Source organism: Amblyomma americanum, chromosome 11 (assembly GCF_052857255.1).
Source record: "Amblyomma americanum isolate KBUSLIRL-KWMA chromosome 11, ASM5285725v1, whole genome shotgun sequence".
In the NCBI taxonomy this organism is placed as follows: domain Eukaryota; kingdom Metazoa; phylum Arthropoda; class Arachnida; order Ixodida; family Ixodidae; genus Amblyomma; species Amblyomma americanum.
In genome coordinates, this window is record NC_135507.1 from 117524542 (window position 1) to 117552346 (window position 27805).

The 27805-nt window shown below is 47.0% G+C and overlaps 1 protein-coding gene and 1 pseudogene across 5 annotated transcripts in view; both read right to left on the reverse strand.

Annotated features, from left to right (window-relative positions):
* The window catches only part of LOC144111063 (NSFL1 cofactor p47-like), a 92251-nt gene that overhangs the window by 56622 nt on the left and 7824 nt on the right, over positions 1-27805 (reverse strand). For 2 of the 5 annotated variants that reach the window (XR_013309974.1, XM_077644188.1), the window contains exons 2-5: positions 21721-21863; positions 17817-17903; positions 1995-2075; positions 279-560 (exon numbers count right to left, since the gene is read on the reverse strand). Coding sequence is in view for 4 of the 5 variants with exons in the window: in XM_077644188.1 (XP_077500314.1) it covers positions 279-560; positions 1995-2075; positions 17817-17903; positions 21721-21863 (593 nt within the window). In the remaining variant the exon portion in view is untranslated. Of the gene's footprint in view, positions 1-278; positions 573-1994; positions 2076-17816; positions 17904-21720; positions 21864-27805 lie in introns of all 5 variants that reach the window. The other 3 variants (XM_077644187.1, XM_077644189.1, XM_077644190.1) reach the window with 3 other exon arrangements.
* Positions 15217-16947, reverse strand: LOC144110861 (uncharacterized; annotated as a pseudogene).

Below are 27805 nucleotides of genomic sequence, written 5' to 3' on the forward strand. Positions count from 1 at the left end.
TTCACAGGAAAAAGGGGTAGAAACGACAGGAAAGAAGCGCCGGCAGTCAGTTTTCCCCTTCACGGCCCTCCTTACGCAATCACATTTAAAGCAGGTGTCATTTACCATTGCGAATGGTCAGCACCATGCAGGCCAAGGTTCACTGTTGCCAATAGCTGTTCTTTTTTATTTTTATTCGTATACTACTACTACTACTACTACTACTACTACTACTACTACTACTACTACTACTACTACTACTACTCTTATATCCTGCATGGCCCCAGTGAATGACTCACCCCTGGCATATGGCCTGCAGGAAATCCCGGCTGCTGGGGTCATCATAGGCGTGCAGGGGACCCTCGTCGATGCTGAAGCCATCACGCCACATCTTGAGCACTCGTGACACGGGGGGCCGGGGGTTCGTGGCTGGAGCCGCCACGATGCTTTCACTGCCGCCAACACTGCCGCTGCCGGATGTGGCATCACCCAGCCGGTGCCCCATGCCCTGGAACGCCCAGGTGGTGCCAACCCCGCTGGGACGCCCTTCGCTGCCCGGCTCCAGCACCTGGGCACCATGCCTGCGAGAGACACTAAACAGCTGCTAGATCGACAACACAGCTCCAAGCGCAAAGCAATCCAGCTTTCGTTACAGCGACGGCCGATAGTGGCACTTTTTTGCAAACATGCAAAACAAGCACACACTGTGCATAACAGGTGCAAAAATGCAAAAAAGCGAAGTGTTTGAACTCTGCTAGTCACCTCTTTCATCCCACATCAACCAAACAAAAACCCATCAGCCACGGGTACACAACACTTGCACGGGTCAACTACTGCCTTTAATAAACCATTTTTGCCTACCACAATTCAGGAATGGAATGAGTTACAACAATTCTATTGTCACTGAATGCGATCCTGCCAAATTCAAACAGCAATTAGGTAGGTACTGTGACACCTCATAGCATTGGAGTACCTGACCAATTCATTTGTTACCTTCTTCCTCTGATTGTTCATAATGGCTGGAATGTGTTTTCTTGTTTTGCGCTGTAACGTCTTTGGCCACATGTTCATGTTCTATATCTTTTTTTTTATGATTGCACAACCTTATGTAACACCCCATAAAGGAGAAAGAAAGAGGAACAAAAATGGCAAACACATCACATTTCATCTACCCTGGGCTCTGTTGTGCGTGTGCAAGCGAAGCACGAGGCTGCGTTTTCGTGTATGAACCTCTTTGCTGTGACCACGTGTCAGCCCCGTGTCCTGGTGTACTGCTTAAAACGCAAGTTAGTGCCGCCACAAGTACAAGTGTGCGCCCGTGTTTATTGCTTTTGTTCCTCTTTCACCTGTCCTGTCCCAACCGCGCAGCCCGACCTTTTATCTGGAACATATAGCAGGGTTAAGGGGACTCCAAGGACAGATGGAAGTTTGTCTGTACTGGCACACTGTCTTTCAACCACAAACAGGATAAAGACACAGCTTTCATAAGCTAGAAAACAGCGGGAAACAAAATATAGGTGTCCCTGTCACTGTCTGTTCTCGCAAGGAAACTGGCACAATGTCACGGCAGTTTTTTACGCGTGGATTCCCCGAGGGCATCACCGCCACTCGATGCCATATGGTGATCCAGGAGTCCTTCTTCAGGTAGACGATCATCGAGTGCTGGGAGAAAGAATGTGCCTTCTTTAACTGCAGCTTTCTCAGCAATAAATGAGTCTACTGCTGGCAAACAAACAAACTAGCGTTCGTGGTGTCCGTCTTCCTTCCTTCTGTCCTTGTCTTTAGCGCTAGTCACCATGTGCCTTGAATCTAAATATCACCAACTAGCCCAGCTGTCCGCTTTTAAAACAAGTGCCACAAAGAACCACAGAATCAATTCTGACCAAGAACCAAAACGGGGTGGAGTGGGCCCTTAAAGTACAAAGGCCCAGTGCAGTGACGAAGCATTCCCATCACGATGCCTGCAAACCAACTAGACAGCGTCCTGGCCAGCAGAAAGGCGAGGAAGCGCTCACCTCTTGGCCGCCTTGAACACCTCGAGGACAAAGTTCTCCTTGCTGTCGGCCTTCTTGCCCGGTCCAAGCACCTGCTGCCCACTGCAAGTAGACGGGAGGGGGGTTCTCTACACTCTCAACGGAAAGTTCTCTACACTCTCAACAGAAAGGAGTTAAAGGGAGTAAGCTGTCGTCTAGCACATCACATTTCTTCTACCCTGGGCTCTCCATCTTTGCAAGTCTTTTAAAGGGACCCCGAAATGATTGTATTCTAACACAACAAATCTGTACGTGTGGTCTTGGCGAGTACTATTAGAGTCAAATTTATAAACTCTGCATGAATCCTGCAATTTATGAATAATTTTTAGAAAAACTGCTGCTCCAAACCAAATAGGATGACACCTCATCACGCATTCTTAGGCGTCCAAGCACCACTGATGTGGAGCAGTGAATTTGCAGTCCAACCAGTTTTCTTTTCTATATTTAATTTTGCATGTTGGCACAGAGGAGCAGCATCGTTTTTAATCGCTATCATGAGCTTTACTGAAGCTAGTAAAAACTTTCTGTAGTGGAGTGACAAGTGATGAAATACCAATCACTCGTGTCCTTTCCATAAACCCAGCAAATATTGTCTCATGGTTCCTTTCAACGTACTTTATCCAGAGTGTGGTAATGCCTGGAAGATGTGGTCTTGTATTTGGCATGGCTAGGATAGTTCCAAGATAAGATGGCTAGGTCTAAACAGTAGAGGCACAATTCTCGCCTCTCTGTGCCGACCAAGTTCTTTAAATAGGGAGTTTTACATTTTTTTAACAAACTTAGCCTAGGCAAATGTTTGGCACAAGAAGAATCTCTATGAGACGAACCTCACGGGGTCGTGAAAAAATTTGTATCATATAGAATGAACAAAATCCATCAGCAGAAACATAGAAAATGGATTCCCACAGAACAGCTTAAGGCTGATTCGGCTGCAGTTTGCTACTTGCGGTGCGTACAGCGTGGCTGGCAATCACGCACTCAGAGATGTGCAGGCCGTGTGCCCATGCTCACAGTGCAAAACACATGGCTAGCAATTGAAGCATCGGTGATGCACGGGCAACGGCTACAGTACTCCAAGGTTCAGTCACAGCTTGCGCATTTGTATCGTCTGTAGTGGCACAGGAGAGTGTTCGGAACATCCGAAATTTTGAGCATTGTACACAATGCACTCTGACCAGAAATTTCACAAATTCATAAATTACACCAATTCTTATCATCCCGAAATTCATATCAACCATGTTTTTATCACAGACTCCACTGTATTAGGCTCATACAAAAATTTGCACAGCCTTTCTTTGAGGTCTGCCTTGAGAAAAGTCGCATTGCTACACTTGAACCAATCTTTAAAGAAAAAGGAATGCGATCACTGACCATGTCATGAAATTCAAGAATTTTCGGAACCTCGTATGGGTTCCTTGATCACTGAGCGGGACAAGAAATTGTCGCGACTTATATACGTAACACGTGGCGCAAAGAGCGTGCGTAGATGGGTGGCATGGTTCCTTGCACCCGGTTCATGGTAGCTGGTGTCGATTGGATGATTAGAGATTCCATCAGCCGCCAAGTTGCACATGCTCGGCAATGGCGTTCGTCGTGCGATTATTATTTCTTACGTCACGTTTGTGGTTGTTAAGCCTTCTGAGGAACTTTCCTGTTTCGCCAACGTAAACCTGGGGGCAATCAGCACATGGAATCTGGTAGATGACACCTGGAAATGCTTCAATCGGCAGTTTATCTTTCACGTTCACGAGCTGGTTACGGAGCTTGCTGGTCGGGATGTAGGCAATGCGCATGTCATATTTTGAAAACACGCGCGATAGTACCTCGCTGATTCCCTGCACATAAGGAATGGCAGCACGTGCCTGGAATGTCTTGTTGCTTTGTGTTTCCGGCTGTAAGATCCGCTTTTGAATATTGTAGACAAAGCGACTAGGGTAACCGTTATTAGTCAGTTCTCAGTGAATCGTCCTCAGCTCGTTTTGCAATGAATTTTCATCTGAGCATATGCGTACGGCACGTGTTATTAAAAACGATACCACCGACGTCTTGTGGCCAGCCGGATGACAAGACATAAAATTGAGGTAGCGACCTGTATGCATAGGCTTCCTATAGACCGAGAAGGTGAGAGCGCCCTCATACCTGCGAACCAGTACATCCAGGAATGGCAAAGAGCCGTCTTTCTCAAGTTCAAAGGTGAACTGTATATGCGCATTCTGGATGTTTAGGCTGTCCAGGAAGCGCGAGACGTCTTGTTTCTTCAAAATGCAGAAGCAGTCGTCTACGTAGCGGTAGAAGACTCTGGGTGCAGGATTGAAGGTGGCTAGTACTTTTTTTCTTCCAGGGCTTCCATTACTAAGTTGGCCATTGTGACTGATATTGACGCCCCCATTGCCGTGCCTTGTGTCTGCTGATAGAAACTGCCGCCATAGGAAAAATAAGTGTTGCCAAGGCAAAATCTCAGCAGCTCGCAAAGTTCCGGAACATCGAAGGGTGTACGGCCAGGGAGACCAGTGTCAGCTTCCAGGGCTTTTTCACACGTAGCTACTGCTAAATCCACTGGTACGCTAGTAAAAAGCGATGTCACGTCAAACGAAACCATAATGTCGTCTTCACTCAGCGAGATGCCATGTAACTTAGATGCACCAATCTTTATGACTCAACACTAGCCAAGCCAAATATGGAAGCCCATCGTCCTGGCATTCCGACAGTGGACGCAGTTCCATGTCATCATTTCCTTCCCAAGTATGTGTGTTATGTCGTGTTCTGTTGGATTTTACAGCAATAGGCAACTAAGGCCATCATGTGCCAAACGATGCAAGGTTGAAAATGTCTGCTTGTCGGAAGGAGCTGAAATGATTCAACATCTCACAATTTGTCTAGAAGTCCGCTTCCTTTTCAAAAAGAAACAGTGCGACTTTTGACAGGGACAAAAGGAAAGACACATGAGGACAGGCGCTGACTAGTACAAGTTTTATTACTTGGAACGAGAAAATATATAGAACACTCCAGACAACAAGAAGAAGAAAGTTAAAAATTGCATAGATAAATCATGCCTACAGAATGTCCTGAAGAAATCGTCCTTTCATCTGATGAACATTAGCTTCGAAGCCCAGGTGACCAGATTAAAGGAAGCAGGCTACCCGCAACAACTACTGGCATGCATCACGGGGGAGCTAGCTAAAGGAAAAGAAGCAGGTATTCCCACACCAGCCAACAACAGAACAGTGATAAGGGTGATAAGTTCGCTGTCAATCCTCATGTACACCGCCTCTCACATGGGTTCAACAACGTGGCGAAGCGCAATCAAATTGACGTTTTTCCATCCACTCCCTTGAAACTGGCCCGCATCTGTACAACGGTGCACCAAAGGCTGGCATCACCGAACAGAGGTGGACGCAAGGGTTGTACTATACGCCATCAGAAGCAGTTCGTCGCGTTCAATGAAGGCGTAGTATATCAGATCAATCTATCATGCGGAGCCAAGTACACAGGGCTGACCGGACGATGTCTGAACACGCGCCTTTGGGAGCACAACACAAATGTCGAAAACAAAGGCCCAGATTCTCACATTGTCAAGCACTGTCTCACATGCAGCGGGTGTTTCGCTCATATTCAACATAGCAACAGTATTGTACGAACCCAGGGACAAGACCACGCGGGAGGTTGTGGAATCATAGCATATCACAAAAAATCGAGGCATATGCATCAGCAAGGCCACAATATAGTCAAGCTCGCTTATAACAAACATGAGCGTCACGAAGCGTTCGTTTGTTATATCTCGAAGTTCGTAGTAAGTGGACCACAGCTTTAAAGACAGTTGCTTGTCAAAAAAAAAAACGTTTTCTTCGCGAAAAAGTTTGCGATGGGCGTCTGTTTTTTTAGCGCAGATCTGATGAGGAAGGTTTCCAGTTTATTTTAAGCAGAAGCGTGATATCGTCGGGGCCCTTGGCATAGACAAGTTGTCTGAGGCTCTCTATGTAGATCATTGCTACTGGCGCGCTTATGGGTGCTGGCCCCGAAGTTTCATCCTCATCTGATTCCTCCGCGTCACTCTCGTCCTGCACTTCAGAAATGATGCCCTCATCCATGCAACGTTCCGGTGTCGGCATTGTCATCAACAGAAATAAAATCATTTCAACCAATGTCATGACCCCCCATGTCGGAGTCAATGACGCGCTGCCGCAAATCATCGCCGGGCTGGTTATCTTCCGAAGCATCAGGCTCGGCATCAGACGCTGCGTCGACAAAGCCGGCCTTGTGGAAGCAGTTCCTCATGCCAGTGGCCGTCACCTCCACCCAGGCCGCTTTCATCATCTCTACCGCTGAATACAATGAAAATGGGCACGGTGTTTCCGTCCGCCATCCCGAATTACAACCAGGGCCCGAGATTTGAACGAAGCGAACAAAACATCCGCACCGCAACAAGAGTGACAAAAGCGCATGATGGGGTGGATGTGCAAAATGCACAGGCGGCAATCAAGCCAATCAAGCCAAGCTAAAGCACAGCCGGTCTCGAGGGGAGCGCGCGCTCTTTCGTATGGCCTTCGCACTGAGCACGCGGACAATGGGGGCTCGTGTTTGCGAGTTGTTCTCTCTGCCGCCGCTAGGGGAGCGGTGACCCAACCGTTCTCGGGCCACTCGCGCCTGTGGCGGCTGGTGGTGCGCGCCCGGTTTCGCACTTCCAAGCGCCGATTAACGACAATCGGCGTCTCGGAAAAAAAAAAAAGACAAGCAGAGGAACAACACAGGCATGTACGTTATGGAGATAGAACTACAGAGGATAATTGTTCAAATAGCACAGGCTGTTAAAAAAACACCGACAAGTCACCCTCCCATTTCAGGAATCAAAACGACTATAGGGCAGGTATTGCGGGGGTCAATGCACAATATATACTGTGGTCAATTTTGTTCTCGTGGCGCGCATACTCAGTAGTAGCTAACCACAGATGACGGTTCGAGCCAAAGTAAACAAGCTCTGGAAGTACACATGCAAGAATATAGGTGGTTTTTCACTCAAATCAGTGGAAATCCTGGGCTCTTATTGAATCATATACGTATATCACGTTTCCAAAACAGTATGTAACGTGAATACCTTCAAATAGTACCGACGGATGCCTAAGCAAAACACTAATTTCGCTACATAATGTATCTGGTGCAGCAGATCGGCCTGTAAATAATTTCTTAAGGGGGGCGAGTTCCATAGGCTCATGATGTCAGTTCAGTGATGTCACAATCAAGTACAGAAAAGAAAGCTAGTACAGTGTAGATATTGCAGAGATAAATTGGTTAAGCCCATGATTCGCACTACGGTAAATTTATTTCACACGGTTATCACTTGTCGCGCATTCTCAATGAAAGGGTACTGCAGCTGGTGGTTCATGGCGGAGTGGATGTAAGCACGCGATAATTCGTGGATGGACACTCATCATGCCGAAATTTTAGGTCCCTCTCAGCTGAATCACATGTACGATCTTTCTCAAAATGTATGCGGCGTCGGAAGATATTAACGATGAATGCGGTAGAAAACAATCAATTCAAGTTGCATATGTGGCGTAGGTAAAACTGTCACGTAAAATGTATGTTGGTGTATCCTATAAGCCACCAAGGATTTAAGCGAACTTGAATTTTCTTTCTCCTCCTTGTATATTCAGTTTGCAGTCCATTTCAAGCCTATTCGGTTAAATCGGCGATTACCTAAACGCGACACTGATTGTTTAGTTTTTTTTCTAAATCCTAATGAGACTGTACAACAACAGTCTATATTTCCGTACGTTCTCGAAATTTGTTAAACAGCACCTTCAGTATCTCCTTACCTTCAATATTTCCATAAATTAGTACCTTACCATTTTCCAATATTCAATATTTTTGTTCGAGAATGTTGGGCATGGATATTCGTGCATAATGTTAACATAACTTTATATTGAAGGAAGAAAGAACGGTGTGGGCTGTGAAACTGATTCCAGCTACGTGCGTTATTGCCTTTTTAAGTAACACAAATAATTTATTGAGGTTTGTTTTTGATGTTCTTAAAAGCAGGTGGCAGTAGATTAATTAGTAATTTAAGTTGGAATTAAGTAGGAGTGCATACCTAGGAGTTAAACTTAACATAACTTTATATTGAAGGAAGAAAGAACGGTGTGGGCTGTGAAACTGATTCCAGCTACGTGCGTTATTGCCTTTTTAAGTAACACAAATAATTTATTGAGGTTTGTTTTTGATGTTCTTAAAAGCAGGTGGCAGTAGATTAATTAGTAATTTAAGTTGGAATTAAGTAGGAGTGCATACCTAGGAGTTAAACTTAAGCAGAGCAAAATAAACAGTTAGTTTTAAACTAAGGTTGCTCAAATGCAGGCAAAGTTATTACACTTGGGAAGACGTATTTGTTTCATCTTGAAGTCTCTTAGCCAATATAACTGTATGATAACACAGCTAATTTTCTTGTTTAAGCCGTGTTCATGGTTGCATCTCACTCTGCCAGCTAGCTTCAATTAGTAGTCGAACAGGTAGTGTAAACACTTAGTGAATAGTGACCATGAGCTGTTGCTACCATAAAAGGAGTATAGTTGAGATATGTGGCAGAATATTACTATACAGTACAAATTCACACCACCTTTGGTCATTAACAATATGCAACTCAAATACATCAATGCGCAAGGCATGTGCAGGCTTGCAAATTGAGTATATACTAGCCTGAATAGATTCAAAATAGTTTGCAGCGCTGCAAAAACGCGATCAGCAAGCGAAAGCGCCAACGCGCCGCAGCATTTTGCATGAGAGCGGCCAGTCTGGCGGCTGAGGAGCGGTAGGGTCGTAGCGCCACGACTGCGCAGCGGAGGCAGACAACAAACGCCCCCAGTGCACAGGCCGCACAAAGCGCGCGCCGACGCCAATACTCGAGTCCGGCCGTGGCTAAAGTTACAAACGCACAGCGCACAGCGCCAGCGGAGAGACCAATGAGGGGCATCCGTGAGCGTCAGTGCAGCCACCTCTTGGCTCCCACGGAAGGCCTGCTTCACGGAGCATGACCTCCGCGATTGGCACCAGTGCGGTTGATCGCCGAGGCCACGCACGGATTTGCAAGAGAGATGAGAGGGGAGCGGAGTTGCGAGGAGGGGCGGGAGGGCGATCTTGGAAGGCGCGTCGGCGGGGAAAGGGTAGCTCGCTTCAGAGCGGCACGAAACGGGGCGGGAAGTTCGCCTGCGATGAGGCTCGCGAAAACATACCGCGCGCTGGGCGCACAAAGGGGTCGTAGGCAGGTTATCTCTCATCGCAGTGCCAGGTTTACGCCGTCCGTTCGCTGTAACTGATCAGCAGGGCTTAATGACGTTCGTTAGACGTGCGATTTTGTGGCACTGAAACAATGTATATTTTGATGGCCGCGCAGGTCTCGTTCGTTATAAGCGAAAGTTTGTCTTAAGTGGGGCCGTTATATGTGGGCTCAACTTCGTTCTTACAGATAATGAGCTTGCACTCCTGGACCCAAGCTGAGGGCTCAGTGGATTGTTTGTTTGTTATCTGTGACTGTACACTCTGTTCCTTTTCCTTACAAGAAATTTTTTCCAGATGGTCATGCATATATAGATGGCATTTCAAGTCAAACGAAGTTAGCTGACAGTAAGCGCTCGTTGTGTCGTCTTTACTGTCGTTCCCGTCCTTATTCGTGCTGTTCTTTCAAAATGAGCGTGTGTTCGCAGGGGGTGTTCGCATGGCACCTGCTTAACGCATGGACTGGTCCAATACTGGGCCCTCTAGGGTACGTGGGCAGATGTATCGTCCTGCTCACGGCCACACGCCACGCTTTACTTGGGTTTTCGTACACCCTTTGTTTGCTATTGTGGCATGTTAAAATTGGTTGCTGGACACACATCACGACGAAAAAAAGCACTGGGCCAATGTACTGAGAACAAAGAACCTATTTTCATGGGTTTATTGGCCTATATATTCCTCCCATTACTTTCAGTCTAAAGGAAATACAGTCGAGCCCGCTTATAACGAACATGAGTGGCGTCCGTTTGTTATATCCCGAAGTTCGCAGTAAGTGGATAGTTGCAGTAAGATAGTTGCTTGTCAAAACACAAAATTTTTTTCTTTGCGAAAAAGTTCGTGATGGATATCTGTTTTTGCAGCGCAGATCTGATGAGAGAGGCTTCCAGTTTATTTAAAGCAGAAGCGTGCTCTTCACTGAGGCCCTTAGCATAGACAAGTTATCTGAGGCTCTCTATGTAGCCCATTGCTACTGGCGCACTTATGGGTGCTGGCTCCGAAATTTCATCCTCATCTGATTCCTCCACGTCCCTCTCGTCCCGCACTTCAGAAATGATGTCCTCGTCCATGCACGGTTCCGCGGTGTCGGCGTCGTCATCGACACAAATGAAATCATTCCAACCAATGTCATGAGTCATGACCCCCCCATGTTGGAGTTGACGGCGCGCTGCCACAAATCGCTGCCGGGTTGGTCATCTTCCGAAGCATCAGGCTCGGCATCAGCAGACACTGTGTCGATGAAGCCGGCATTGCAGAAGCAGTTCCGCATGCCAGTGGCTGTCACCTCCGCCCAGGCCGCTTTCATCATCTCTACCGCTGAATACAATGGAAGTGGGCACGGTTTTCCCGTCTGCCATCCCGAATAACAACCAGGGCCAAAGATTTGAACGAAGCCAACGAAACGTTTGCACTGCTACAAGAGTGACAAAAAGTTGGAGAATGCTTAAGCTTCACCTTTAAGAGTGGAACGTGATAGCATTATCGCACCCCGTTCGCACCACCCACTCATTCGCTTGGCATGCTCTTGAGTCACACAATGACATAGTTTTCATAATACAACACCAAGTACACAGCACAACTTTTTTCTAATTATTTGTTCTAACAAGTGCTTCTTACATTCTACATTACTGCACTGTTTTGTGCACACTACAACGTTTCTTGCTCCCCTGTTCCTTTAGCGTTCACAAGCACCGAGTATCTCGCTCACTCAGCACACACATAAACACACACCACACTGTCATTTTCACTCATCGTAGTGTAAGTCAATGTGGATTCCTTCAAAGACGATGGAGACGATGGTTGCCGAGTCTCCTGAACTCGTCGGCAAGAGCGCGATCCGGGTTGTCCTTGAAATGATGGAACCGATGGGCGTTGTCCTTGTTCGTCAGGTACAACCCGTCGATGGTGGTAACCCTGCTGAGAGCGACGTACACAAGCTTCTGATTGTGCGACTTTGAGTAATCAACCACAACCTCATCGTAGGTGCCACCTTGAGACTTGTGAACGGTTATGGCGCTCGCCTGGACCACAGGGAATCCCTCGCGCCTGACGGTTATGTGGCCCAGACCATTTCCCTTCAAGTGGCACCCGATGGTGACGAGCTCGATGGGAACCCAACTACCGCAAATGTCAGGATCGTTGGCTTGGTAGCGTCGTCCCTTCAGCAGAGCCACTGCACCCACACTAGTGGGAAACTCTATCCATACGCGCAAGAGGTTGTTGCAAATGCCGGAGGATCCCCACACTACCAATGACGCGGTTGTCCGACACGTCGATGTTCCGTATGACCATGTAGGGCTTCTCAAGGCATAGCAGGATGTAAGGGGCCAAGTTGGCCATCTCAACTTTGGACATGGTGGCGACTGTGGCTTTGGCATGCGTGTACTCCTCATCGGACCTGTGCCCACAAATGGTGTCTATAGCCAAGCAGTGTATCGTGTATTCGGTACAGGCCTCGGCGGCAGCGATGTTAAAAGCGTCAGCATCTTTGTTTGTGTAGAAGAGGCGCACTCCGGATGGGCACTTGTTGGCAGCTTCTTCGGTGGTCCCAAAGCGGCTTTCCAAGAGAGACACCTCGTCCAGAGCGAGCCCTATCCCGTCCCCGATCTTGGTCAGTATGGCAGTAAACCTCTCGTTGCTCTGGCACACGACATCTTCGAGTTGGAAGTAGGAGAGGTTATGCCATGGCATACTTTCCGTATCAAAGACAGTCTAGTGCAATTTAGACCTCCTATACACCTCAGCTGCTCTGACCGGGGGAAGCTGCCTCAAGTCACCGCATGGAATGACATCGAATCTGCCAAAGGTCTCCATGTACTTGAGGGAGATTGTGCGAAGTCTCCGATCAATCAGCACGAGCGTGTCTGTCAACATTATACTGATTTCATCGATTATGATACACTTCACGTCATTGAAGATGCAGCGGAAGGAATCAGCGTCGCTCGAGCTGAGACTCCTGTCCGGATTCTTGCCAGATACGACGAGTTTGAAGGCGGCATGCACTCAACCCCACCGATTGCCATGGCTGCTTTGCCGGTGGTTGCACAGGCAACGAAATAGTTGATGCTCACATCCTGGTTTCCACTTCTGAAAAAGCGGTTGTAAACATCCATGATGGTGCGTAGCACGAACGTCTTGCCACAATCGGCTGCTCCGGTAAAGAAGACTAGCAAGGGCTCAGAGTCGAGCGTGGTCAGGTGATGAATGACTTCGCGCACGATCTCAAATTGGCCCGCATTCATCATCCTCACTCGATGCAAGTAGACGTTGGTGGGCATGATGTCGGTGCGCATCTGGACGGCTGAACATCTCGTGGCAGCCGCTTGATCACTCTCTCACTAAGCCTGTTGAACGGCCGTTCCTTCGCCAACCTCACCGAGGATGTCGGAGTCGTCATTTATGTTCACGAGTAGATCGGTCATCCTGCGCCCCACCTCTCTCTGTCTGTCGAAAGCCTCTCGCTCAGCAGCTTCTTCGTTGATTATGTTTTTACAAAGCTCTTCCATTTCCGCAAGGTCAATGTGAGGACTGCTGAACCGAGCTTTGACAGCCAGGATTTCCGACACACAGTGGTCGTAAATTTCGACGAACTTGTTCTTGTCTAGGATATACACCTCGTGCCGAAACGGGTGGAAGAGAAGCACGTGCTCGTGCATAAAGTTGAGCCCGTTGGACATGAATAGGCGTGGTAGCGAAGAACCGCAGGGTGTGCTCTCGGTCGGCCGTTGTCGTTGAACGACGTCAGGTGTTTGGCATACGTGAGCGCAGCTTATCTTCTGCGCAGTCCTCATACTTCTGTATGGTCGTCTTACACCACACGTCCGTGCTGCTTTCATCCAACCCATCACGATCCACCAACTCCCGACTCTTGAGGATGCGAACTTGCTCCTCCGGCCACGAGGTGACTGTGACCACGACGCGACTCGCGTGCGACATGCCAAGGCCGAGCAGATACCAGGCCGCCTCCTGTACCAAGATCTCGACTGCTTTCAGCATCTTCACGCTGAGTTGTCGGAGGGCTTGGGTGTAGGTTACGCTCGAGTGTGGAGATTCGTCCACGACTGCACGGAGGTCTGTGCAGGTTCGACATACCTCAGCTTGCCTTGTTCACATACTCGACCACGTATGCTGCACACGCGTACACATCTAGGACGATCTGTAGGACCATATTAGAGTTCAGTACAGACGCTATCCACGAGTTGAAAAAATTGAAGTTAACTTGATCACAATTCCATTTCAACATCAGAGTCGGGGGGGGGGGAAACGCCAGCATGTACGATTGCAATGTACTCTTCGGCATCTGTGACGTTATTGTGGCGGCGCATATCCTCGATCGATTCGTAGACTTGTTTCAAGAGAGTCCTCGATTTTGTTGTACCTTGCCTTTAACTTTTTGTGAGACTTCTTTTCTTCCTCAGTATGGGCAGGCGGGAGTGGGATGATCACTCGAGTTTCTTCCATCGACCAGAAAGGCACATTAAACCGACATTTCGTTCTGCCGTTCTTGTAACACGTCTGTGTGTGCTGGTGCGACTGACAGCGAGGTCTATGAAGGCTTTCGGCGTCCAGAGAGATTAAATGTTCGGCCATATGGACTGCTTCGGGCATTTGCGGGCCAAGCTCCTCGTTGGGCGCATTCTCGAGCCAGAGCAACGAATGAGCGTGAGCACTGCCCAGATGTTGGAACTCAATGCGTTTGAAGTACTCCGTGACCACATAGAGGGCGAACGGTGAAACTGTCTTGTGTTGCAGAATCTGCATTATCACCCACATTATGTGATCTAAGTACACAGAGCACACCACCGGGTCATAGCTCACGAGCATGGACTTCTCACATAGGTGGAGCTGTTCGAATGGCACTTGCAGATGGTTTGGATCGATGTGAAGACGTTGTAGGAGCCTCATCAATCCGTCCCAGTGTATTTCAGAGGCAGACAGAGTAAGGAACGCAGTTGGCTTACCGAGCTGGCGGATCACGGCGAACATGTCCTGCTTGCGTCGGTGCCAGTACTGCACCGTGTTTGGCACACCGTTCATGAACGCCATGTCATAATCCACCGCGTTCTCGACAAACTCTCGGTCGTCCAGCTGCGCCTTGGTTACAACGGCCATGCCAGATGTTTTCCTGAAGAAGACGTTTACCGACAATGCAACTCGCGTACACATCACTTTGGCTGCCATGTAGAGCACGTGGTAAGCTGTCGCACCCCTACGGTCAGTTCACTGACATTCGCTCGATGTCATGGTGTAGACACTAGGCTTGCTTTCTGAGCTGATATTTCGATGCTCAGCGAGGTAGATTTGTGGAAACGACAGCTCCTCTGCATGTTGGTCATACACAAATCTGACGGGTGTTATTCCTTCCCCTGGCGCCATAACCAGAGCGTTGCTGTCATCGATGACGAGTGTCTGTTGACTGAGTGACATGGCCAACACTGTCTCCATTGGATTATGGTGGTCTACGGAATCGTCTATACGTTCGGCATTCTCGTCGCTTGGCTCTGCCAGGTTGTCGCACAATTTGTTTGCCTTCTCTCGACAGATTCGGATGCCATAGTAGCGATACAACGTAGACTTCTCCAGGAACACAAGCCAAGGAAGCAATACAGAAAAACAGCGCACACAATACAGGGACGAAGAAAAGAAATGACAACACGAGTTTTCTTGGTCCTTGTATTGTGTGCGCTGTTTTTCAGTATGAGTACATACCAACTCGCCCAGTCTTCTACTTTGGCACGGAAGCAACTCAGCCTTCTTGACCATGACATGAATGTACACACTCTTGTATATCATCCGGCGCTTTATGTGAACACACAACGCTTGATCTTCTTCGACAGATTTCGAGGCACCATTTGGGCCACTGTGTCGACATTGATAGGCACGTTCACAATCAGCCCTCTGATGGCAAACTGGCCGCTGTCACTGTATAGCAACCTCCGCATCTGCATAAAGGGGGACACAAGTCACTCACTCAAGAGATCAATATTTGGTAAATGCGCCGGCTTTGGTGGGTACGCATAGCCATTCGTAGTGGAGAAGTTAGGAATGCGATTTTGCCGGATGGTCTGCCTGCAAGTGCGACACACAACATCCGTCCAAATGAGTCGGCATCCACTGTGGCATGCGCTTCTGGAAGAGGCTTTAGGTCATTCTTGTGCCAAAGCCGAACGCACACAGTGCAAGAGTATCCAAATGGATTCTGTGTGAAGCGTTTGTGAAACATGTTTGTCACACTCGCATGCTGGGCTAACCTTTCCCGCGCTTGTTGTTCTGCCTCAGCTCTTTGCCTTAGTCGCTTGGCCTCGGCTTCCCTGGCTCGAATTTCTGGACAGTCTTGCCGCTGCTGTCGTCTGGCTTCGGCCTCTCTCGTCCTCAACTCCGAGTTTTCCTGCCATTGTTGCCGTCTGGCCTTGGCTTCACGCGCTCTAAACTCGGGGTCTGCCTGCCGCTGCTGACGCTTGACTTCAGCTTCACGCTCCTTCAGTTCAGCATCTTCTTGCCGCTATTGGCGCCGGGCCTCGGCCTTACGTGCTCTGAACTCGGGGTTTTCCTGCCGCTGCTGACGCTTGGCCTCAGCTTCTCGCACTCGTAATTGGGGATTCATGTCACGGCTGGCATTCAGTGCAGCCACCTCCTGGCTCCCACGGAAGGCCTGCTTCCCGAAGCGTAGCCTCTACGATCGGCACCGGCGGCGCGGTTGATCGCGGAGGCCACGCACGGATTTGCAAGAGTGAGAGGGGAGCAAAGTTGCGAGGAGGGGCGGGAGGGCGACCTTGGAAGGTGCGTATGCGGGGAAAGGTTAGCTTGCTTGAGAGCGCCACGAAACGGGGCAGGCGAACTGCCTGCCCCGTTTCGTGGCGTAATTGCCGTAATTGCCAGCACCGTAATTGCCACTGCACCAACATCACTAACAGATAAAGGAACACGACGCCAAAGTGTCTTCAACTGGCACTGCACAGCAGGTGACAGCACCTGAGATAAAGCGACTGACGGAGTTCGCGAAACGTGCAAAGGATGCGTGGCGGTTGCTATGGCCACGCGGGTCAGAAATTCAGACGGGATAGAAAGAGAGAGAGACATCTTTTCTCCTTTCAGCGCCTTCTTGCAGTTAACACCTTGTTCTTTACCACAGACACTAGCGCCAATTCTTCCTTCGGTTACGTTCACAACCGATGGTGTACGGAGCTACTGCCTTCAGCGGAGGTCCCTCCAATTAGCCGGGACGGAAGTAGCTCGCGTTTTCCTTCCCCTGCCAAAGCTAATCAGTCAACCCGGATGACGAAACAAACCAGGGTATAGATTAGAACAAAGGGTCAGAATTCGAAATATACACGTCGTTCAAAATTTTCAGGAAACGTTTCACGACCCCTTTAAACAAGTTCCTTGCAGAAAAATTTCTTATATGCCCTCTGTAAAAAATTACACAAAAATAATGCATAAGGGCACACGAAACTTGTTTTACATGAAATTAAATGACACATTTAAAATCAACACACAAAAATACATGTTCCCTAAATGGCTTATGGTTTATGGGGGTTTAACGTCCCAAAGCGACTCAGGCTATTAAAGACGCCGAGTGAAGGGCTCCGGAAATTTCGACCACCTGGGGTTCCTTAACGTGCACTGACATCGCACAGTACACAGGCTTCTAGAATTTCGCCTTCATAGACATGTTCCCTAAATATTGCGTGATTGACACTTTTTATTTTATTTATTACATACTGCAGACCCGTGGGTCCAAGCAGAGGCGCATTAGAATTTATACAAATAATAATGAACAAAACAGGAACCGACAAGTACACATTTATACAATTACTAGTCACACTGTAGCCAGTAAACCATGGTTCCGGTCTGATATTGTCCGAGGAAAAAAGGAAAATTTATACGTATCAGTTCGACCATAATAGGGTGTGAGTGAGTCAGGATGATGGTGTCTTGTGTGGCGCGTTAATGCAGGCGTTATATAAGGCGATTTATTCATTTGAAGTTTGTTGTTAAGAAGCAGGGAAAGGAATTCAAGTCTCAACTGCTTTCGACGTGATTCAAGGGTAGGTGTACAATTGTCTGCCATAATTTTAGAGGAAGAGTGAGTCTGTGCGAATTTATTAAATATAAACCTAACTGCCTTTCTTTGCATTCTTTCAAGGTGACTGACATTTGACTTAGTGTGAGAATCCCATGAAATAATTGCATACTCGAGCTTTGGTCGAACAAATTAATGGTCGAACAAATTAAAAGTAACAGAGTAATTTCAAATTCATTCTTCATTAACAAAGATTCCTTTCAAACACCATCACCATCATCACCAACCTAACTACGCCCACTGCAGGGCAAAGGCCCAAGGATGGAGACGTAGAAGAAGCCAACAGAACACCTCTGTACACTGCTGCAGGGTTAAAAGACAAGAGAATGCCTCAGATAAACGCATGTGGAATGCCGGACGTCACGCTTTCTCCTCTAGCTCTGCCCTGCCCAGCCAACAACTGGACACCAGTGCGTTCGAATGGCAGCCAAGTGATGGGAGAGGATCAAGTCACTCACCTGCGCTCTGAGCCACCTGCATAGAACGCTTGGCCCTCATCCTCGTTGGCACTGTCATCATTGGCGAGGTCCGAAAATCCCCGGATCCTAAAACACCAACAAGTGAGAAGTGCCCCCATAACAGTGAGTAATGCTAAGCAAGATAGAGCAGGGTCAACTGGAGGGATATCAGAGAGGCCTTTGTCCCACAGTGGGCATAGTTAGGTCGATAATGACGATGATGAATGCCTGGCAGGTGTAGAGCTGCCCCATCCCCATCATCACCAGCCAAACCTTGCCCACTGCAGGGCAGAAACATCTACCATCTCTCTTCAAGCAACCCCATCCTGTGCCAGCTACGGCCATCATCCGCCCACTCAACTATCTGTCGCCCCCTGCTACGCTTGCCTTCTGTTGGAATCCACTCCGTTATCCTTAAGGACCATCAGTTATCCTGCCTTCGCATTACATGCCCTTCCCAAGCTCATTTCTTCCTCTTGATTTCAACTAGGATGTCATTAACCCGTGCTAGATCCCTTGCCCACTCTGCCCTCTTCCTGTGTCTTAACCTCTCATTTTTCTTTCCATAGCTCACTGCGTTGTCCTCAACTTAAGTTGAACATGTTTTGTTATCCTCCACATTTCTGCCTCCCAGGTGGGCACTGGTAAGATACAGTCTTTGTATTCTTTTCTCTTGAGGGATATTGGTAAACTGCCATTCATGATCTGAAAGAACCTGCTAAATGTGTTCCAACCCATTCTTACTCTTTTAGTTATTTCCCTCTCATGATACGGATCAGCTTCCACTACCTGCCCTAATTAGACGTATTCTCTTACCACTTCCAGCACTTGGCCCCCAATTGAGAACTGCTGTTCCCTTGCCAGACTGTTAAACATTACTTTGGTTTTCTGCATGTCAATTTTTATACCCACCGTCCTGCTCTGCCTGTCTAACTCATAGATCACGCTTTTCAGTTCATCTCCCGAGTGACTTAGCAAGGCAATGTCATCAGCGAATCGCAGATTGCCGAGATATTCCCTATGAACTCTTATCTCCAACTGTTCCTAATCTAGACCTCTAAATACCTCCTATGCACAGGCGGTGAATAGTAGCATTGGCGAGATCGTGTCTCCCTGCCTGCCACCCTTCCGTATCGGATTCTATTGTTGGCTTAACAGAGGGCTATAGTGGCTGGAAAGCCATTACAGACATCTTACAGCATTTTCACATACATCTCATCTACACCCTGATTCCGCAAGACCTGCTTGACCTCATTTAAAGAAAAGGGCAGGGGATCAAAAATGGCTTTTTTTTTATGATGCGAAATGCTTCAATAATAAGCTTAAACCATTCCTTATAACATGTTTCAACCATTCACTTCTGCGGATCTATGGGTCGTTCACGATGGCACACCACAGCCTGGGCTCCTGCAAAATATTAGCAATAAATTGCGTTGAAAAGGTGGCACATGAAATTTGTTATTTTATTCAGCTCCCAAGACAATCACAAATTTAGATCAAGAAAAATTTTTCTTCAATGTGAAAAATGTTGAAACAGTCAAGTGTGAGAACTGTGAAGTGGCACTCGTCACCCTCCTGATAGATTTTACATTTTCCTGGGCTTTGTACAATAAATATTTTCATAGTGTTTTCTGCTATGCCATCATTGGTAGGTAGTTGGTGATCAAAACAGAGCCATTGACAAGCCTCTAGATTCATTTGGAACGAAGCTACAGCCAGGGTTTCCTGTGCTCTTGTATAAGGGCTAGAAACCAATGTGAACCAAGAGTCAAAAATTTATCTCGGTATAGCACATTCTTTTTTAGTCGCTTATGGTATATACAGCTGATGTAAACAACCAGATACATCGCATTGACGAATATTTACCTGCACACTCTTGGATTTTCAAACCAGGGCTCAAGGAACGTCTGAAGTGCAAGGCTCACAGACCGAATAATAATCCTCACCTCGGGGGACCAAGTCGCACTCACTTCTTTCACTGTGATCTAAAGGTTTAGGCATTTGCAGTCTGCATTGTCCTGGCTGCCAAAAAGAAGTGCAAGAATGTCGGCAGTCGTGGAAATCCAGTCTTCCCGTGATGCCATGGCCGTGTTCAAAAGACGCAGCGAGAAAATAGTTTTTTCTTGCAATACAAATTCGAAACTAGGGAGCAACTATTGCTATCTGGCATCAAAACTACTCTTAAAAAATTACCAGCCAAGCATATGGCTTCATTCGTAGATGAGTAATCAAAGCAAATATTTTAAAGCGAGGATGGCTAATCACGGTCTTGGGAATCAAATGGGTGAAAACACAAGAATATCTAGGAGAACTTTTTACAGCAGAAAATAATGTTTTATTAGCCACTAAGTATTGCCCACTATTGGAACTTCAGAAATAAAGCACTGCTTTTGAACAACAGTGAACAAAATGCATTATTCGTCTGTTGATTCCCTCAAACTAGTAGACTACCAAGAGTGTGGCAGCTCTCAAAACACGGCACCCCTGTACGCGGCCTTCTTGCACCGCATACACCATAGCGTTTGATTACTATCTTCACCTGAAGAACAAAGCTAGAAGATGACATCCTCATCGCTTCCACCATCATCATCTGACTAATAACACTCTTCCGTGCTATACAGGCGCGTGAATGATGCGCGGCTTGTTTGAAAGCACGGGAAAATCTCATGCTAAAAAGGTGAGCCTCAACACACAAGGAACGCCTTCTGCCATCTAGTGTGAAAACTCTCGTTCAATAAAAGTGCGGATGAAAGAACGGCTGCTGGTGTCTATGTTTTAAATGTAAAAACACCATTTGAGGAGGATACTAAGTCTGCTACAGTGGCCAAGAAGGAAAGCCATTTAGAGAGCAACAAAATACCGACGATGAGGTGAGTCACCTCATCATAAGCATAAAAAGTGGCGGTAGCTCGTGATGTCATGAACCCTTAAGGTTTTAGCAATGCCCATCAGATTTAAGTTTTTAGGTGTGCGCAGCAGCAGCATCAGAGTATTCACATGCAGGCTACATCAGTGAAGTATGCTGTGGTGGTGTAGCCCAATATGCAACCCTTGAATACAGTGGAATGACAGTCTGCTACTGTGGCCAAGAAGGAAAGTCAATGCCCATGAGCAATACCCCCCTCACTCTTCCTGGTTTCGTCTTCTGGCTTTCCTCACAGCTTTCTAAATGCTGATTTGGCTCAACAGAATCTACACCAAAGAAGAATGGTAAATGATTTGTGTGCTGGCCATTGGTGTAAAAAAAAACCTACAAAAACTTATTTTGAGGAACAGGGGTCTGAACTGCTGCCTTATGCATTCAAAAATGCAGCTATAATTTATGGCACCAGACAACCAATGAGAAAGAGCGCTTTCAATTGCACCTCGTAAAAACATCGTTTGTAGCCAGGCGATGTTGCTTAACTTGAAGTTGTTAAGCAGCACCACCTGGTGCGTGTTTTGTACATGTGTTGTGCACACATGTGCATGGGGTCTCACTCTGCCTGTTTCTCATCTTTCATTTAACTTTCTTACCATTTTTCTTTTTTTTTGAGTGGGGCCACCCTCCCAATTGGGTGGTCATGGTGTCCACCCAATACACAAGGGACAGCCAACAGACAATCATCACCATCCGCTGTGGTAGGCATTAAACGGAACAAGAACGAAATGGTCAGAGGATGGTGTTGGCTGAAAACGTACCACTCCAGGATTCAAAACTGGCACAGTGTAGATGTCTGCCAGTGTAGATGTCAACAGAGTTTTTACTCAATAAGGGGAAAATTTCTAGGTAGCACCTTTCAGTCTGACAGATTGGTTAGACAAGTAGAGAGGGAAAAAATATAGCGAGCGTGGTGGCACCCAAACTCGGCCCTCTTCAAACGGGACGCCCCTAACATCCGTTCATCCATTCTTTGAGTCTCACCTGCCAGACGAGCGGACGGGCGGCTTGTCAGTGCCCGCTATGGTCACGTGCTTGGGGCTCTTGGGAGGATCGGGGGACGCCTCCCGGGAGCTCGACCGGTCCATGCTCTCGTCTGGGTCCTCATAGAAGGCTGCAAGCGCAAGCTGCACACGAAAAAACAGCCCCGCCTTGCCCATGCTGTAAATGAAGCTACTGCAGAATTTCGACAGAATACTCTTCAATTATTTTTTTAGTGTGGTAGCACTACTAGGCGCATTTTCCGATTTCAGGCATACATATGTATGTACCTGAAGCCTGCTTTGTGGCAGGCGGCCCACTTGCCCACCAAGCTGTGAACAACCTGCCAAGTGCATACACTTGGCAGGCCTTCACCCAAGTCTTTACCCAAAGGCCTTTAGGGTAAAGCCTTCATGATAAATGCCTTCTGGGTAAAGGCCTTTAGGTCAAATGCCTCTAGTGCGTAATGATCTTTAGTGCCCACCATAACTAGTACTACTGCATGATATTCTGCGCTTAGTCATGCTAAACAATCGGCTTTAGCTGCCGAATGTTTTGTATGCGCACCTCCAATGTAAAAAGAACAAAAGAACGAGCACCCAGCCAATCATTACTCTGCAAGTATGTGCAAACAGAACACTTTTCCCCATTTCTTTTTAGTAATTCTCCTCAGGACATCTAATAACGATGTCATTTCCAACCTCATGGTAAGATCAACACAATTCATTGTCATGTGCAAAGTGACTGTTTCTTATCAGATTGGAGCTAGCCGTGGTTGGTGCCACTTTGCTAATTATGTGTGCTTCCACAAAGCTGCCCCAGCAAAACAATGTGTGAATGCACCTCACCCGAAAGGCATCAACAGGATTACTAATTCACAAGTTCTCAAAACACCAAGCATACAGTACGACACACAAAACTGATTGACGCACACAAATTCCACCTGCCACCCTTAGCAGGTGACATTTCAGTACAGTGAATTACTGGCAAGATCGTTCCCACCCATAGAGAGTCAGCCGCCAACTAATCCCCACCAATAGTGTGCGCTGCAAGAGTGCGGAACATGCTACACACTCTCCTGCTGCTGCTTTTAACGCTATAGCATTTAGCTTGTCACTTCAAAAAATTTACCAGCCTCTCTGTCATGAAATTCTCAGACTGGTCTAGAGAGTTCATGTGACCTTGTGCCGTTATCACAACCTGCCCGACATAGCCAAAGTTGATACAATTGCCACCTGGCCCCCATACCTCTATGCTCAGTCTCACAAGCTGTTTGCAGCACTATGGAAGGTACAGGCACTCTATACCAATCAGGATGGAGCGCGTTACATAATTGGTTTCCTACGTATCTGTCGAATCCTGAATTTGACAGTTGGCTCTATGAGAAAAAAAGGTGTACAAGTATTTAGTTTTATTTCTGTAGCAGGTGGCACTTGGTGTCTATTTAATATTTTTTTTTGTTTTTTTGGACGGGCAAAAGCTGTTTAAGATGACTGGCCCAATTTTTTTTTTTTTCGTCACCACCAGTTCCTGTCACGTGTATACACAAATAATTACTTCAGCATGGCCACTGCCCAAGGAAGCTGGGTTGAATACAGGCTGGGGCAACCATATGTCGATGGAGGCGAAATGCAAAACAAGTCCAATGCTGTGAAACTGTCAACAGCACAAGCAGTCAAAATTAATCCGGAGCCCTCCACTACGGCGTCAGCGCGTTGTTGTGTCTGTGCACAAAAACTAATGTACGCCAAGAGTATTTAGAAAACAATTCAGTAGCGTTTACCACGATAGTCACAATAAGTGCTAAGCACAGAGTGGACTCAGAACTAAGGAAATTTTGTAGGTAGCTTAATTACCATTAGCTGATGACACTGCGATTGCACTGGGTCTTCTGAATTTCACTGCTTCTAATCTTCCGCCATTTCGTGCAGTTTGCTACATGCTCATCTGATGACGCTTCCACGCGCATGGATGGAAGATGATGAAGACCATGCTTTCAAAGTACAGCGTGAGAGACTGGCACTTTCAACAACTCTCGTGAACGCGGCTACGTGACGAAGACGATGACATTGCAAGCACAGTACGAGAGCTTGGCAGCTCGTACAGGCAGGATGTTAGGATTTCTCTCAACTGATTGTTAAAATGTTAGGAAAGCGTGTGAACCGACCGACTTAAAACCGGAGTGATGCGCTCAGCCTATACCTCGCGTCTACTGTCCTGTAGGTGTCTTTTTGCGATGTGTTTCATGGCGTATCCTAAAAGCTTTGTAAATAATTTAGTTCATGTAACTAGAATATATTTCCAATCTTATAAATGTCATACTCAACGAAAAAAAAAAAAGCTGTGGTAACAGCACAGTGGTCTGAAGTAGCGGCCAGCGGAGCTCATTTTTTAGCGTCCCCACGAGTTTGGATCCCGGTCCCCCAGCTTTAAAATTTATTTCTTTAGTGTCTTCCCTCAATGCGGTGCCGGCTTTCTGCTGCAGTGAGGCTCTTTTGTGGTCGCTTAAAGTAAAACATTATTGAGGCCACTTAAAAATCAAACGGCTCGCTAAAATGCAGCATTTGGGCTAATAATAGTAGTCACTAACTGCCCGAATCTGGAGTGAAAGACTCCTGTGGTTGCCATTTTACTGCTCTATTTCTTCCAATCCGCCAAAACATGGTTGTCTGTCTGTCCGAAGCCTTCTTCTAGCACGTGGGCCACCTTGGCCAAGTGATGTTGTGACGTCATCACAAGCTGCACATTGGATTGTGAGCAAACTGGCCACCGTGGCAGTTCAATTTAATGACTAGTCGCGAGAGATTCCTTAGGAACAACACGGGTCTCGCAAGCCCCACCGATGGCAGCACCTGCCATCGCACGGCAGTGGCACGTAGCTTAACCGCTGCACCTCTGCGCCTGGAGCGAAATCAGGACTCCCAGGTATCTGTGAATGTAGAGAATGACCAGTTCTACCGCAGTACAAGTCTAAAATGATGCAATAACAAGCAAACTTACATCACATGACATATCAACCAAAGTAAGCATGCTCAGACCAAGCAACAGCATAGATAGTCAAGACAAACCATGTAAAACAGGACGAACGGTGCTAACACACGATAATTCATGGTTAACCCCACGCAAAACCACTCATGATTTTTTTGCTTGCACGTCTACACCTTACTCAAACGGTGAGTGTTGGTTACCTACCATGCCTGCTAGAAAACTGGTTCATAAAATCAGGCGCACAATTACACAGTCACAGGTCTTACCAGGGACAGCAATAAACCAAGAAATGCAGATGTTATTCGGAAAGCAGTACAACTTTTTCTTTTTTAGCGCATCGTACAATGCAAGGCGGAGCGAACAATGATCCAGACCAAGGTGGTTAAGGTGCTGCTTTATTTTCATGGTAAGACTACAGTGACACCCTTTGCCCACCACAGTGCGGCACCACTTTCCTATACCGAAGGTTCCAGAAAAAATAGAATATAGAAAGAAGATATGAGTGTACTGAACTACTCACAGCGTGAATAAAAAAATTCCACACCAACGCCACCAACGGGCTTTGATTTGACAGTGAAATTTCGCACAAGCATTTTTTGCGCTGCAGCCAATTCTGTGAAACCTCACTGATCTGAAATCGGGCTTCATTCCGGCAAAGAAGGCCTAGAACTTGGGAATTCAACAGCCTTACTAGGTATAATTTCTACATATTTCACTCTACACTCTGATCATCTGACCGACTTGGGGCTGACAATGATAATGTTGACTGCGGTACCATGGTTCGCATTGGACTGGAAGCCACTCGCACGGCCCGGCCAGTGGCCAGTTGTTATCGCTTGTACAGGGTGTTGCACCGAATACTTTACATAAGTTTAAAAAAAAAGGTTTTCGAGTTAGAAGAGCGCTTTTTTCGGTGGTGTAGTACATCACGGCGACGGAAAAGGTGTGCTGCACCAGCGTTTCATGTTAGCCTCGAGTACCTCCTGAATGCAGAAACTACGTCTTCCCCGGAACCTTCACCCTAAGAAGTAGCGCTTTAAAATGGGAATTCATAATGGGCAGCACGGACAAAAGCGTTAGCCTGGAGTAGGTTCGGGCCACCACCCTCGCCCTCAAGCAGAGAATTCTGCCCTCCCTCACTCTCACCTCATCATGTCTTTCCCTCCCTCACCCTCACTCACGATGTCTTTCCTCCCTCACCCTTGTCCTCACGTATTTTTATCCGCCCATCCTCCCTCACCCTTCACCTCACCGAGGGAAATCCTCATGAGGTGAGGGTGAGGACGCCCTCATGAGGGTTCGCCCTCGTGAAGATGCCCATCTCTGGGGCCCACTAGTCACTTGCATGATGCCTTCTCAAACCAGAGGCTCCATGTCTTGGAGCTTAAACGTCTTATTTGCACTCCCCATGAAACCTTTTGCGTCGCTCCAGACAAGCATTATAGGGTTCAGATGGCAATAGTAGGGTGGCAGGCACACAATGAGGTGACCAGCGGCTGCAGCGATGAAGTTCACATGGAATTGGTCCCCGCCTGTGTTTGCGCTGTCGACAAGCTTCATGAGGTCCGCTTTCACCATCTCGCTGCTCCACACTACACCTTTTCCAGAAGACCAAGCCTGTATGTCCATTTTCAGATTACTGATGCGCAGCACTCCTGTGTCCCAAAATGATATGGCGTGTTACCCATGACTAACACTGCCTGGTGGTAGTTGTGAGAGCTGTTTCCGGATGCATCACTTTTTGTAGTGGTCCCTGTTCAGTTCCTCGAAGTAGGCACCCGAGCTTTTTATAGCTCGGAAGACTTCCGCTGAGACTTTGACCAAACCACATTCGCAGCCACAATGCGTCAAAATAAGCCTGCCACCTTTGCCACTGGTGTTCTGAAGACTGATCGACAGTACAGGTCGACGTGCTTCATGCGCAGACTGGATGGTGCCATCAATCCGCATCCGACTACGTGTGCGGCCAGCGTTGACTCACATTTCGCTACCACGTGCAAGTCTGTTAGGAAAACAATGGCCACATTTCAGAAAAGCATTATGCTGATGCGATTTCAAAGGAGTATGCACACTAAACTTTTGGTGGTGCTTCTTCTTGTTTGTAATCATGTGCAAGATCCCCACATAAATCACCACACAGTATTTGCATACGACCAGCACATAATTTATAAATGAATTTTTTTCTCTTGCACTGTTTCGTGTTGTGTTTGTGTGTTGTGTTTTATGGCACATAGGCAACTGAGGCCATCATGCGCCAAGAACAAGGTATAGGAAAAGTCTTTTGTTGAATATTACAGAAATGCAAGAATAATCCTTGCTCTAGCGGCCCTCAAACATTAATATTACCCAGTGAACACATACACAAATTTTATAAATGGCTACAAGTAAAAGCTTTAAAGAGGGCCGGGTAACCTCAGTAGCCTTCCCTGGCTGCGGAAGGACATCGAGGCTCCCAACCAATCAAAATAAAAGCCTCAGCTTTCTTCTCAGGCCTGAGAAATTGGCTGAGGTGTACTAAAATTCAAACAAACCAGTGGGTAAAAATTTAGTCTCTTGAGAAATCCCGTTTCGTTAAGAAAGCTAAAAACACATGATATATTAACAATTGCATCATCTCCTAAAAGCAGTGCGGGACGAAAAGGAATGCATTTATTATAAAATTCAGTAAAATACGTTTTTCTTATTTCTTCCAGTTCCACACAAGAGAATAAAATGTGGTTAACCGTGAGTTCATCTCCACATTGTTGGCAAACAGGTTTGTCTTGTTTTGTTAGTAGGAAGTTGTGCGTAAGGTGCGTGTGGCCTATTCGGAGATGGCATAAGATCACTTCCTTGAAACGTTCTTGGTGCACACACGACTTAAATTCACCTAAAACTGGTTTTACCAAGTGTAGTTTATTTTTTACCTCATTGTTCCAAGCCCACTGCCATTTTTTTCTTAGTTTCCTTGCTACTAATTTCATGCAATCATTAAACGGCATATTTACTTTCATTATTTCCTTGCCACGAGCTTTACCAGCACACACATCTGCTCTCTCATTGCCTTTTATTCCCACATGACTCGGGACCCAGCACAGTTTTATATTTTGTCCTTGAGCTG